The following is a 13,902-nucleotide window of genomic DNA, read 5'->3' as shown; positions in this document are numbered from 1 at the left end:
TGCATCAGAGGCAGAATTTAATTGTGTTGCTATTGAGCATATCTGTGTTATACCTCTCTATATGCGTTGGATGAGCAGTTTTCATTTAAATGAATGGGTGGGGATTTTGTTATGCCCTCTCCAGTTCTTACATAGCTCAGGGTCATTAAATGTGTAGTACTAACAGAATAGAATATGTATTGCACACACGCCATATCCCTCATACATACTATGTAAGGTGTTTCCAGTTAGTCACAGTCAGTTAATTATACAGTTATAACAGTACATGTATCCCCCTCTCCACACACACACACACACACACACACACACACACACACACACACACGTCCACTTGGCGTCGGTTCCACAACACGCCACACTGTTTCAATGCTATCTTTGACGTGGAAACATTATCACTGTTTCAGGTACTCATACACGTGGATCTCACATGTCCAGATAGCATAAACACAACTCTTCATTTTGATTAATATTTACAAAAATATTTGGCACTAGAACCTTTAACTGGCTTTTGTTTCAATTTCATTATTGTAAATATTTAATTCTATGAGGGTAAATTGCTGTTCAAAGTCTCAAAAGGTCCTGTCACACATATAGTACAGCACAGTACTGTGTAAGGCGTTTCCTGTAAGCCCACAGTCAGTTCAGTGTAACGTTGTATAACTACATATAGGATCTCAGCTGTCATCTCATCAGGCACTTACTGTACATCCACTCATGCTCCCCGTTCTCCCAGTCCAGCCAAGTGTTTGGATCATGTACAATATATAGTTTGCTTTCATGACTTTCCAATGGACCCTCAGGAGGCCCAGGCAATAAATCAAATTGTTCTTTTTGACTACGAAGGGTAAACCAGAACTTCATGACCTGGAACTTTCCAGAACCATTAATGTTCTGTCAGGGTTTTTTGTTGTTTATGTTTTTATTATAACCAGAACTAGGGAGGTACATATAAATACAAAAAAAAAATGAAAATAGCTGATCTACAAGCTCACAGCGTGTCACTATTTTAAAAAAAATGATTTGAAGGTACAAGTTCTGAATAGAACTCAGTGTTAGTACCTCCTCATCTGAAACCCGGCGTATGGAAACAAATCCAGAACCCGTGAAATACATTAGATGGCACGGCAAGGTTCACTCATTTCTTGTAGTCGAAAATATTCTTCAATATGAGAGATGTATTTTAATTAAGCAATATGAGAGAGAGTGATAGATAATACATTTTAAGCAATGTGTGTAGAGTGCAGTGAAACACATTAGGCATTGACCAATCACACACAGACACATGCACACACGAATGCACGCCTATACACTTGCACGCACACGTACACACGTACACACGTACAGTCCACACAATCTTTTTCATGGCAGCCATATCGACACGACATAGTAGGATAAACAAAGGTGTGTTACTACTAATGATACTAATCAAGGTTTGATTCCAATTAGTGTAGCAGAGACTTTACAGTGAGCTAACATGCACATTAGCAGCTCGCTTGACTCAGTTTTTACCTAAATGGGACGGAACCATAATTAGTATTGGTAACACCTGGGTTTACACTACTACTGTATTTCATGTCAAAATGGCTGCTGTGAAAAAGGTCTATCGAACCACAGCTGTTAGCGGCGTGTCAAGGTAGAGGGATGAACACTCCCCCTTCGCCACATTTAGTCATTACCAATGCGATGCCCATTCGGAACGCATGCCCCTTCACTTATGCAATATTGTAAAGCAATGAACTATAAAGTCCATGGGCGGTGGAATACTTTTTATAGCCACCGACAGATAAATACATTTGAAATATAATCTGCTTGCATGTGTAAATGTGTGTACCAACATAGAGTATTGCACATGCATTATGACCCTCACTCTTACTACGTGTGGTGGATCCGTAAACCATGTTGTATAACTGTAAATGCCCCTTACATCCAATAATGTTCCCCATTACCAGTCTAGCGGGGGGTTTAATTCATGTACAGTAATATAGCAGCATGCTCTCCCAGCAACATCGCTGTGTAAGTCGTAAATGTCAAGGACTGACTGCATCCGATGAGATCGGATCGCTCCCTGTATACATTAGCGTGAGGAGAAAGTCCCTGTGGCACCATCCCAAAACAAGATGTCCTATTCTTGAGGACTACCAGAACTGGCAACTACACAGAACTAGCAATTACACTACTTGAGTTGTAAGCCATGTGTGGGCCAAGAAAGCGCCTGCAGACATTATGTTGTACAGGATTTGCAGTCTATAACTTACAGTACGTACATGATATGTATTTGCATGTAAGATGTACCGTACAAAAATAAAAGTAAAGCATTCTTTAAAAGCTCTGTCAGACATTAGTTCTGTTAGTCACGTGGCTACAGTATTTAGGAGGGGACTTTATTCTGTAGTTGAGCGTTAACATCTATTTAAATGTACTATAATGTAAATATACATATATGTATTTAAGGACCTCATAGCCCAGCTGCCCAGGGCCAAGAATTTTGCTTAGTTGCGCACAGAAAACAGTACATCTACAAGGTCAGAACACGTCCCACAATGAATTGTGAACTTGTAGATATGCTATTTTCGGTGTGTAACACCCGCACGCAACTAAGTATAAATCAGGCATAAAGCACAACCATGCACACAACTGACACATGATACTTTATCAACACATTTCCACATAGGGAATTTCACTGGTCACGTACACAGTGAGAGCTTTATTGAAGCCAGAGTACAGCTCCCCTCCCTCAGTATTTATCAGACCTGTCGCTTCAAAGACCTGTTCCACATGCATAGTTACAGCCTGACTCAAAAAGAAAAACATCTATTTATGTGGGCCAAACAAACTCAGGCAGCATGTGAGCCAATTGGCAAAATCACCAGTTAGGTCAATATTGTGCTGATGTTTTCTCAAGGGTTGAAGTGACCCAACATTTTGTACTTTTCCTTTTTTTTATAGAATGACCCAGAGGGGTCTGTGTGACAGAAGAGGCTCAATCCATGTGGCTTAGATGTGGTTGATGTCAGAAGGTTCACAACAAGATAAGAGCTAGTATAAGTATACAGTGGTCTGACTTTATCTGCAAAGCTTTGTTTGGAAATGAAGGTTGCATCATTATGTTAAGCAAATCGCTGATATGCACAGGCATGGGAAATCCCCAGTATGTCAGTGGAGACAGGGTTAAGCCAGGGAATGTCCCCTGCCATGACCTTTGTATTCCAAGTTATATTTTATAGTAATGTACTCCTCATGTAGTTGCCATAAGCTGTTTACGTACATTGGGCCCGTTGGGCACCGGCCTACTTGGGAATGATGCAAGTCGGGAATGCATACACACAGATTGTGTATTAATATATGTGGTACACATGGATAAATTATTGAAAATGTGACTGAAGCTGTAGTCTTAACCACTTAAACTAAATACAGGTAATAAAGGAAATGCTTTAATTGAGCAATATAAACCATCTGAAATACAATAAATATAAGTTTTTTTTAATAAAAACCTGTCTCAAATATACAATGCTTAATATTTTGTCCAATACTAGTCACTTGACAGTGTGCAGTCAGAGAGATTTAAAGGGTAAGACCACTTTGGTAGAGGTTTGGGTTGTGTAGTTACCTTGCCATGATGTAACTCCAAAGGTGGGCAAGAAATAAAAAATAATTGCTCCATTGATTAGAAATTGATAATTCAAAATATGCTCCTCATTGACTTACATTGTACAGTAAAACTGCTCTCAAAGTCACTCTTTTAGCACAAAAACGAACGCAAATAATGTTGACATCATGGCAAGGTAACTACACAACCCAAACCTCTACCAAAGTGGTCTTACCCTTTAAGTCTATGATAGATTACAATCACTCACTCATCTGTGTCTGGTAACATCTGGTATCTCATGATGACACTGTCCTACAATGTACATTTTATATGAATAAAAAACACCATTTTCATTTAGTCACAACACACTTGCATAATGTAAACATCCTAAAATGCTTTCTAGTCTTATGCGTACTCTGCAGCATTGACATTTTAATTTAAAAAAAACAATACATACCATTTGAATTACTATTTGGCATCTTATTGGAGAAAGAATAAACATCTGAAAACAAAAACGTAGAAAAGAAATACAAAACCTTTCCTACCGATATGCATTTTGGGGGATTCTATTTGAGTCATCATTCCACTATAATGCCTTTTAATTTATAAGGCATTTCTCTAAAAGACATATTTTTTTAGTTAGTTAGTGCTCCTAGTGATGTCATCAGGATACTTATTCCATGGCATGCTAAATACTGCTCAGGAAAATGATGAAAATCAGGCAATGGCATGGCTACTGACACATGACAAAATACATACTAAAACACATTTTACGTTACAGAACTGTTTGTGTATTATTGGTGAAACGCCCCATGCACATTTGCTAATTTCCCTATTAATAATGCCTGATTCTAAAGCATATTAAGATGAACTGGTGATGGTGACCTAAATATATGCCAATTTGCGGTCAAATACTTAATGTTTAAATCCTGTTAACCTCATGCTTTGATTGGTCTAGCTAAAATGTTCTCCATTCGTTGCCCAATACAAAGCTAAACATACAAACAAAACACAGTTGTATAAAAAGTCTTTAAAAAAAAATTCACATCCTGAAGTAAGAATACTCCAGATTTTAAAATACCTTGCGGTGTTCCGAGTCAAGAGCCCTACAGTAGGCTCTCAATAGCAGCAACCAAAAGTACAAAACAAACAAGTCAAGAGTCACATCGCTTTTCCCACTTCTTGTCAGCAGTCAGGTAGGCCTTGAAATCTGACATTATTCCGAGATAGTTCCCTCGTCGTAGGCACATTCGTCATGGTGCTCTAGGGGCGCGTCAATCAGTTCAAACATGTCATCAATGACCTGCCACAGGCAGTTGTCCAGGGGGAAGTCATTGTCCACTAGGTTGACCAGGAAGTAGTTGTCGTGGATGTATTTAATGATCATCCGTGAAGGCGACTCGTCTTCGTAGAGTTTAGCCCACTGCTCGATCCACAAAGCAAAGGCCTCGTCCTGGTGAGATGGAAAGAGACACGCGTCAAGACGATTATACTTAACCCTACATATTTAATTCTATGCCAAATAACAAATAGCTTGTAGATCTGCCATTTTCACTGAATGTTTTCTAGAAGGTTCACCCGTTATGACCCACCCAGAATAGGGACGCTAGCTAGGGTTCATGTGATTAAGTCAGAGGGAAATTTGTAGATTGTAGGCTATTCTTCATGACTAATTGTCAATCATTATCAGTTTTTAAATAAGGATTTTACAGAAGGGGATTGCTCCTGTGGGACTGTAACTCCCATCCAAAAACCGTGGCTATGATTTATAGTGCCGTTTCTCAAACTGTGGATTGAGACCCAAAGGTGAGACGGGAGACGCAGTCTTTAATGTAAGAATTATACAAGTGGGTCCAGACCTCATGTCAATGCAGAATGCAGGTCACAGCATGAAACAAACAGAACACCGCCATTTTAAACCAATGGCAATTTTATCTTGAAACGTGCATTCACTCCCTTTAACTTTTTCTCTAAATACCAGAGAACAAGTGACCACCACAGACAAAGTAGGAACACACAAAGACTCACCTTCCAATACATGAAGCTAACAGGGTCTACTACGGTAGGCTGGACAATTTCCCTGCCTGGGAAGATACCCCACGTCACAGCATTGGGCTGCATTTCATGAGCATTGGTCAGATTACGGCCCTGAAGAGACATGTAAAAAGACCAGATTAATAATAATATTTTATTTGTATAATATGCTTCATGGAATGTAGCTCAACATACTACAGAAATCGACAAATAAGCCACTTTACGGCAAATAAATTATCAGCACAATATTTAAAAAAAACTGAAATTACCACATCAACTGGATACATTTCAAAGGTAGTTTTCAACCAGTCACACCTATGGTAAATTATGTAAGTGACATTTCTTGACAGAACTCACATGTACGTTGACGATTTGGTAGTTGACTCGAGGCTCATATTTCTTCAGTACTTGGAGGAGAGCAGTCACGTTTTCACTTGATGTGAAGAATTCCAGGTAGGACTATTGCATTTGGAAAAATGTTATTAAAATTACATTAATATTTAAGCACTTAAACCCTATATACTTAGTTGTATGATACCTATACCTTTTCGTGAAATATAGCTGATCTACAAGCTTGTAGATCTGTTGTTTTTTTTACATAAAACAAAAAGGTATTTATATTTTGCTTATGACATGCCATGAAAGGGATGCCAGCGTTAATGTGGCCAAAAAAGAAAAAAACATCAAGATGTTCCACTTCCGACTGTACATTTCAGCTCTGAAGGAAGTTGACAGAAGGCCACGTTGATTATATATCACGTTTACTAAGCAGTGCTACAAAACATTATCCTGGCCGTGCAGCATTTTGAATGTCCAGTTCATAATAGCTTGTATAGTACTGTCTGTCTGAAGGTCCTAGTCCCCAGTAAATTAGCAATTAATAGATAGCCAGTTAATTGGCAATTAATAAGGAAAGTGTATTGTACTGTGTGAAGTAGAAGAAAATGGTCTTACCTTCTGGAAAACATAGCCTCCAGCAGGTCCCCAGCCTACTACAGGGTCTGACGAAGGCTTGCCATTGATGTTGGGCTGGGAGTTAATGGTGAGCACTCCACGCCGGTTCAGCTTCTCCAATTCATCTTTCAGCAAGTTCGTTTCTTGGGCCAGGGGCTCGTCATTCCAAGGCAAACACATCACCTAGCGATAAGAAGCCACAGTTCTCAACAATGGCATCAAATGGATCCCAATGAAATGTTATATGCTAAAAAACATTTTAATTGTTCATTAACCTTTGCTTTCTGAATACAGTCCTGTTCTAAGCTACATAGATTTATTGAATCTAATGTCAAACACACACATGGCCACAAGAGCTAACAAGGGAAATTATTAATCTAGAAACAATTGGTCATTTGCCACACCGAGAAGAGGACTGCTTGTGTGCTGTGGGTACCTTGTGTCCGTTGCGGTTGGGCTGGTTTGTGATGTAGGATGTGAACACCTCATAGACACTGGCCTCACTGGTCAGTTCCTCGCCCCACATCTGCAGTAGATCATCTTTAGATGACTTGCTCTTAAGGTAGAACAGGTAATAGTCATTGAGCTCGCCGAAGGCTGGAGACGAGGAGTTGCCCCTGAAAGAAATGTATCAACACAGGTGGATATTTTAATACCCATTGACAAAACCAAGGTTCATGTGCCATTATACATTTTTCCAGAGTACCCAGGCCCAATATCTTGATTGGCCTGGGAGGATACCATGTGGATCCACATGAATGACGACTGTTTTTTTTTTTTTTACCATCTGCCGTTGGGGAAGTCGTCCCAGTCCTGGGTTCTATAGATGTAGCTCTTGGGTCTGGAGGCCCAGAATATGGGACGCACGTCCTCCACCTTCCGTTTGGGGTTGGCACTTGTGGCCCAGGGAAGAGACCGTCTGGCAAATTACAATTTACCGTAAGCTCATCAGAATGGAGACAGACTACGCATAAACAATAGAATGTGTGATTCCAGGTGCCTCTCCTTCCCCATCTCTACTTTGAACGTTTAGTCCTAAAATACTGCATTTCATTTCAAGACTCTTTCAAAACAATAGAATTGAGTCTCTGAACACTGACCTGGGGTCTTCTATCCACAAGCCCAGCTTGCGGAGGACCTCCATGGTAGCCACCTCGCGGTTCAGTGTGTAGAAGTGGAGGCCAGGCACTTCGCCGCTATTTAGCAGGACGCGGCACATTTCCACTGCCTGGTCGATACCATAGTTGCGGATGGCGGCGTCGTTATCTTTGATTGGCTCGATCACCTTGGTGATCTCCTCAGGAATCTCCAGCTTGGACAGTTTGACGAGCTGACGCAGAGACTGGTAACCCTGGTGTGGGACAGGTTTATCCCATTAGATGTTCAAATATAACAATGATACGATGATAATAGGTCAGACAAGATGGGAACCTATGTATGTGCCCCCATCCTCGCCACGTTTAAAACCACACTAAAAACCCACCTTTTCAGACTCGCATTCCCTACCTAATCATAATCTTTTTTTTGTCTTTCTGTAAAGCGACTTTTAGTACGTAGAAAAGCGTTATTATTGTATGCATTATTATTATTATGTTGTAAAGTTCTAGAAAGGTGGTTCCCAACCAGACTCTTGTTTTGAGGCATCCAAAAAGAAAACTCACTTTCCAGACTATTTCTAAAGGAATCCTTATCTAAATCTATCTGAAAAGATGCTTTTATTCCATCTTCATATATTGAGCATATTAACGTTAAGTAAAGTAATAAAAGTTGTTAAATTTAAGCCTGTGCCTGAAACACAGAAAGTTAATAATAATAATTTATTCCCCTTTGGCTTTGGTTTTGGGGGACTTTGTAACTTTACATATGTGAAAACTGTCCTCTGCATTTAACCCATCCAAACTATTAGTAGCAGTGGGGAAGTGCCATTAACATGGATTAAAGCAAAATAAAATCTCACGACTGATAAAAATGTTTGTTTCCAGGCCATTTCCTAATATGCAATTCGTGAAACAGCAATAAAGGAACACACACGCACGTTGTGTTTCATAAACAATTAGCACAATATGTATAATTATGATGTTTTGGTAGCTATACAACCAACCAGTTGAAGAAATTGCAGATTGATGCTAAAGTCAGTCATACCAGCCCTGACAAAAAAGGTCATTTAAAACAAAATGCCAGACGCCAGAGGGTTAACCTTGCTTTTATGAAATATCTGAGATCATTAGGATTTTCTGGAGGATTGAACCACTTGTTTGACCAGTTTGACCACTTCAAGTATTCTTTAAGCTAACAAAAAAAGGTCATTTAAAACAAAATGCCAGACGCCAGAGGGTTAAACTTTGCTTTTATGAAATATCTGAGATCATTAGGATTTTCTGGAGGATTGAACCACTTGTTTGACCAGTTTGACCACTTCAAGTACTCTTTAAGCTTAAAATAGCGAATAACTGGAAATAGACAATCTACAAGCTTACAACACGCGCAGTGCAATGCGTGGTAAGCTTGTAGATAGTCTATTTTCGGTGCATGACATGCTTCCATAGAAGACATGCTGACTTCTATGGAATCCAAATGACTGAAATCAGTCGTGGAGACTGAGAACTTGAATCCATGCATTAATATGGTGCCCAGGGAGCACTTGAAGGTGTGTTGCTTAAGGATACTTCGACACATAGACGGGGGTGGAACAAGGCAATCTTCTTGTTACCATACGGCCTCTCTATCCACTCAGCTATGGCTGTACACAGATGCACTTATTTGCTGAGGTAAAGTCTAGTATTTCCACTCAAGTTACCTGGATGGGGAATATTCCAGGTATGATGGGACATGTGATGCCAATGGCCCTGCAGTCTCGTACAAACTTAAGGAAAGTGTCGGCCAAGAAAAAAAGCTGTGTGACGATGAAGTCAGCCCCGGCATCCACCTTCTCCTTCAGGTATCTGAGGTCGCTCTCATAGCTTTCTGCGTCAGGGTGGCCCGTTGGGTAGCCTGGGCACAAATCACACATTGTACACAGCGGTTATTATGGGCTTTCAAATTCACGAAACCTTCTAAATACCCCACCACTTAAATTGTACTGAAATGTCTCCAAAATATAAAAGGGCGGCGTTAGTTGTCACCCGGTATTTCATCAAGGGTGTGGCTAAGCCTCTCGATGAAAACAGACACCTACCTGCAACACAGACATCAAAGTAGTCATCGAACTCAGAGCGGATGTGTTTGACGAGGTCTGTGCCATAGTTGAAACCTCCTTCCTCCTCCTCCCAGTCTGATCCAATTGGGTCTATTGAGATGCGAGAACATACTCATCTTAATTAAACTAGACAAAAAACACAGGAGAAGCAAACATGAAGCCGCTGGAACGCAAAAGTAATTAAAAGTCCAGTTAAATGTATTTATAGCAAATTTCACACAACAGCACTAGCTATAGACGCCATGCCCTTGAAAATAAATAAACAACAAACTATTCAAAATAGCCTACCGGTATATAAGGCCCCAACAGTGAATTATACATAATATATAATTATTGTAATAGTGTAATCGTTTATGCTTTTGTGTGGCTTAAGTTATACAACTGTAGCAGTTGTGTGGCCAACGGCCAATCAAGTATTACATTACAGTGGTAACACTTTCAAGACGTATTGCCTTTCATGGAAGAAGCTCAACCCCGAAAGTCCTGGCTTCAAACAAGAGTCCCCTACCTCCTCTCAGTGCCATGATGTTTTTGAGGCCCAGGCGCTTGGCTTTGTTCAGGTAGCCAGTGATCTTCTGTCTGGTCTGCTGGCAACATGTCATGTGGAGCACGGTTTCCAGACCGCAGTAGTTCACAGACGTGCTGGCGATCATCATGGACGAGGTCTCCTTGTCTGAGCCTGGATCTCCCGCTGGGTGCCAAGTGATGTCGATGAACAGGGGGCCTCCAGAGCCCATGCGGTCGAATCTTTAGAAATAAAATAACGGCACACTTAAAAGAAATGGCCTTCTGACGTTGCATGGCGACGACGAGTAGTCTAATATACACTGAGGATGCACACGGAATCCAACAATCCTCTTGAACATCCTTTGATGTAAAATAAAAAAAGAGAAAAAAAGGGGAAACCCCAGCATGAAGCAGTGTTGCTAAGCAGTTGAGTCAAGGTTCTCTTTGGATGGTCTGATCTCTCCCAAAATTAGAAACAAGACAACCGAGAGTCTAATATGAAATGTTAAGCGACACTTAGAGCTGCTTGGACATTGTGAATTTTTCAGGGTCTGTCATAATGGACCAATTCCAGAAAATAGCCAGATCGGTTGTAAAATCCCAAGGAAATGCATCCCCCTTCTATGTACTGTATGTTACACCATACATAGACGATGGAAGAGCTTTATCAGACACCACACATTAATAATATTGTAATGTCCACAGTTACAGGTGTGACATGCCTGAATACAGGGACAACACACACGCAACATGCCTTGAGATGAGGTTGACGGCTCCACTGGCAGTTCTGGGTGGGAAGAACTCTAGGGAGAACCAGAAGTCTCCGCTCTCAATCCTCCGGCGCATCTTTTCCCGCAGCCTGTCCGTGCGGTCAGCGTCCAGCAGTGGGGTGGAGCACCGGGAACTCTGATTGGAGCTGCAACTGTCCCCGCTGTTACTGCTGCTGGCCCCACTGGAGTCGCTTTTAAACACCTGATTCACCATGTTGTCCTCTGTTGTTGACTGGGAAGGAGAGAGAAAGCATATCAATATTGGTAATAAGACATGTATAAATCCCCATAGAGAAAATGTAGTTTTCACTATTTTTAAAACACAGACATGCACATGGCCTAATAAACACGGAGTGATGGGCTGCAAGCTGAGGCGTCCACCGTCCAGGAGCAGTTTAAAGGGATTGGTGCCTTGCTCAACAGCACCTCTCCTGCTACCAGTCCACACAAACTCCTTAGACCATACAGTGGACCATGCTGGACTTGAATCGGAACCCCTCCATTTACCACGGCAAGCAAAGTCAATAGTGACTAACTCACTGCCCCTCTCCCCTCTTCATGATTACTTTATCTAGACGTCTGTCCGCTGTTCACTCTGTTGCTTCTCTCCTCTCTCTATGTCTGTCTGTCTGTCTGTCTGTCTGTCTGTCTGTCTGTCTCTCTCACTCTCACTTTATTAAAAAAAAGCATGATATCGCTCATAAACTAAAAGTCATGTCGGCGAGGCAACACAAAACTCCGCTCGGCTAGTTAGCTTAGCTCAACCCACATTGAATGCCAAAGTAAATACAGTTAGTTTGCAATCATACACTACTAGCTCAGCTGTAGTCCTGCATGCGCGCTGTTCATGCACATGGAGCTGGAAGCTCTGTCAGAGTGAATTACCCGGCTTTGTGGAGTCTTTGTGGCCAGCATGTAGCTAACGGGTCTTTTATATGCCCCGGTGTCCCGATAGACACTCCTCCTCTGGCCCCAAAACAGGAGCGTGAAACTGTTCAAAAGAACTCCCGCACCACCAGAGTATCATGTATCCCATAGCCTGGGGACACGGCTCTGAGCCCGGGAATACGGTCCCACTGTGATTGGCTAATTTGTTGTCAACAATGTTCCAGGGGGTTGTGTTGTGGGTTCCTGTTGTTTAGAGCTAGCCTACAGGCCAGACCGCACCAGTGCAACTACTAGTCGCAACTCCTTGCAACAAAACAGTTTTAAGGCCACTCCACACTAGCCCTTTAATGTCTGTGATCTTACATACAAATTGAAATACATGAAATGTATGTAAGATCACAGACATTCTAGGGCTAAGTCCACACTAATGCAACTCCTTGCAACTGCCATTGGGGATAATGGTTGCAACTTGTATTTAAGTAATATGTATTTATTTGCCAAGCCTTGACTTACGACTTGTAAAACTGTATTTATTGTAAGCTGTGGAAATTCAATAAAATACTTTAAAATCGCAATTAGTTGCATGTTGCAAGGTGTTGCAAGGAGTTGCATTGGTGTGGACTGGCCTTAAGACAGTGTCAGTCAGATCAGATGTATCTTCATATCTTGAGCATAAAATAGGGCTTAAGTGGTTATAGCACTCGCATTATTATCGTTAAGTAAAGTAATAAAAGTTGTTAAATTCAATAAGCAAGTCTGAGAAATACTTGTGTGCGCCTGAAACATAAAAAGTTGATAATAATAATGTATTCCCCTTTGGCTGGATCAATGGTATATTAGTCTTTATCGAGTCTGACTTTTACTTTCGTATGCATATGTTAAAAATCAAAATCGATAAAAAAAAATACTTCTATGATAGTCTTGATCCAAGGCTATATTTGCACCGCTGATGCTTGCAGCTTGGAAACAACAACACTGGGGAAAAACGTTGTCATTGTACACTACGCTCAGCTGTCTCCTTAACAACCAACAAGTAAGCCAATGACAGTGCGAATGCCCCTCGTGGGAGCCGGATTCAATTCAACCGTGACGAGAGACCATAGATAGACAGTAAAACGAGAGACGTAGGAATATCAATTTACTTTCTCTCTAGCAGCTCAAAATGTACCCATAACATAAGCATAACCACGTATAGCTCCATTAAGAACCTCTCACTCCGCTATACAGTTCGGAGATGAGGTTCTATGTGGATGTCACACAGAATCGGTGGAACGGCCGCAATGGCTCCGTTGTTTACCCTTTTATCAACATCGTATCCCAAAACTAATGGTAGATTCCACACCGCACGAATGTTTAATGTTTGGTCCGGGGGATAATATTTTAGTTCCGGAGCGAAACTACCCGTTTAAATCGCTTATTTACTCAGCCTGTGGCCATGTTTCCCATTCAACCCGGAAAACCCACCTACGTCCGCTGCCAGTACTGCTCCCGGTTTGGCTACAATGGGAATGGGACTAAATAAGCTATTTAAACGGGTAGTTTCGCTCCGGACCTAAAATATTTTGCCCCGGACCAAACCTTAAACATCCGTTAGGTGTTAAATCTACCATTAGTTTTGGAATACGATGTTGACAAAGGGGTAAACAGCGGAGCCTTTGAGGCCGTTACACCGATTCTGTGTGACATCCACATAGAACCTCATCTCGGAGCTGTATGGCGGAGTGAGAGGTTCTTAATGGAGCTAAACCACGTCCACGTACCTACAACTGTCATTTTACACGGTCCCTAAAAAACTGTGTGTAAACAACTGCATGTGAGTGATTGTACATCCAGGACCAGCATGCATAATGTCATATAAAACTTCAACAAATAAGTGAAATAAAACGATGTGTGATTATAACGCAGGTTTGACGCGCTTGAAGCTTCCCGTCGTCGGTGTCTGGTCACGTGACATGACTGTGGGAAGA

General features: G+C 41.3%; 1 protein-coding gene across 1 annotated transcript; it reads right to left on the bottom strand.

Moving 5' to 3' along the window:
• Nucleotides 1–3,729: 3,729 nt before the first annotated feature.
• On the bottom strand, nt 3,730–12,066 carry mthfr (methylenetetrahydrofolate reductase (NAD(P)H)). The gene is made up of 12 exons (XM_084069277.1): nt 11,933–12,066; nt 11,023–11,279; nt 10,279–10,517; nt 9,750–9,860; nt 9,372–9,565; nt 7,675–7,925; nt 7,359–7,493; nt 7,011–7,191; nt 6,575–6,757; nt 5,978–6,079; nt 5,615–5,734; nt 3,730–5,039 (listed from the first exon to the last, which is right to left on the bottom strand). The coding sequence occupies exons 1-12, from the start codon at nt 11,960–11,962 to the stop codon at nt 4,803–4,805; spliced, it is 2,040 nt and encodes a 679-aa protein (XP_083925403.1). The 5' UTR covers nt 11,963–12,066; the 3' UTR covers nt 3,730–4,802.
• Nucleotides 12,067–13,902: the final 1,836 nt, after the last annotated feature.

The sequence above is a fragment of the Gymnoscopelus microlampas genome, assembly GCF_963454915.1.
Source record: "Gymnoscopelus microlampas genome assembly, chromosome: 10".
Taxonomy (NCBI): domain Eukaryota; kingdom Metazoa; phylum Chordata; class Actinopteri; order Myctophiformes; family Myctophidae; genus Gymnoscopelus; species Gymnoscopelus microlampas.
Note: the sequence above shows the minus strand (reverse complement) of the source record. Positions and strands in the feature narration are given on the sequence as shown.

Coding starts and splice junctions, on each gene's coding strand:
- mthfr (XM_084069277.1), bottom strand. CDS start 11,962: ATGCTGGCCACAAAGACTCCACAAAGCCGG. Junction 10,518..11,022: donor CTCATCTCAAGGCATGTTGC/GTGTGTGTTGTC, acceptor TTATTTCTAAAG/ATTCGACCGCATGGGCTCTG. Junction 9,566..9,749: donor CTTTGATGTCTGTGTTGCAG/GTAGGTGTCTGT, acceptor ATTTGTGCCCAG/GCTACCCAACGGGCCACCCT.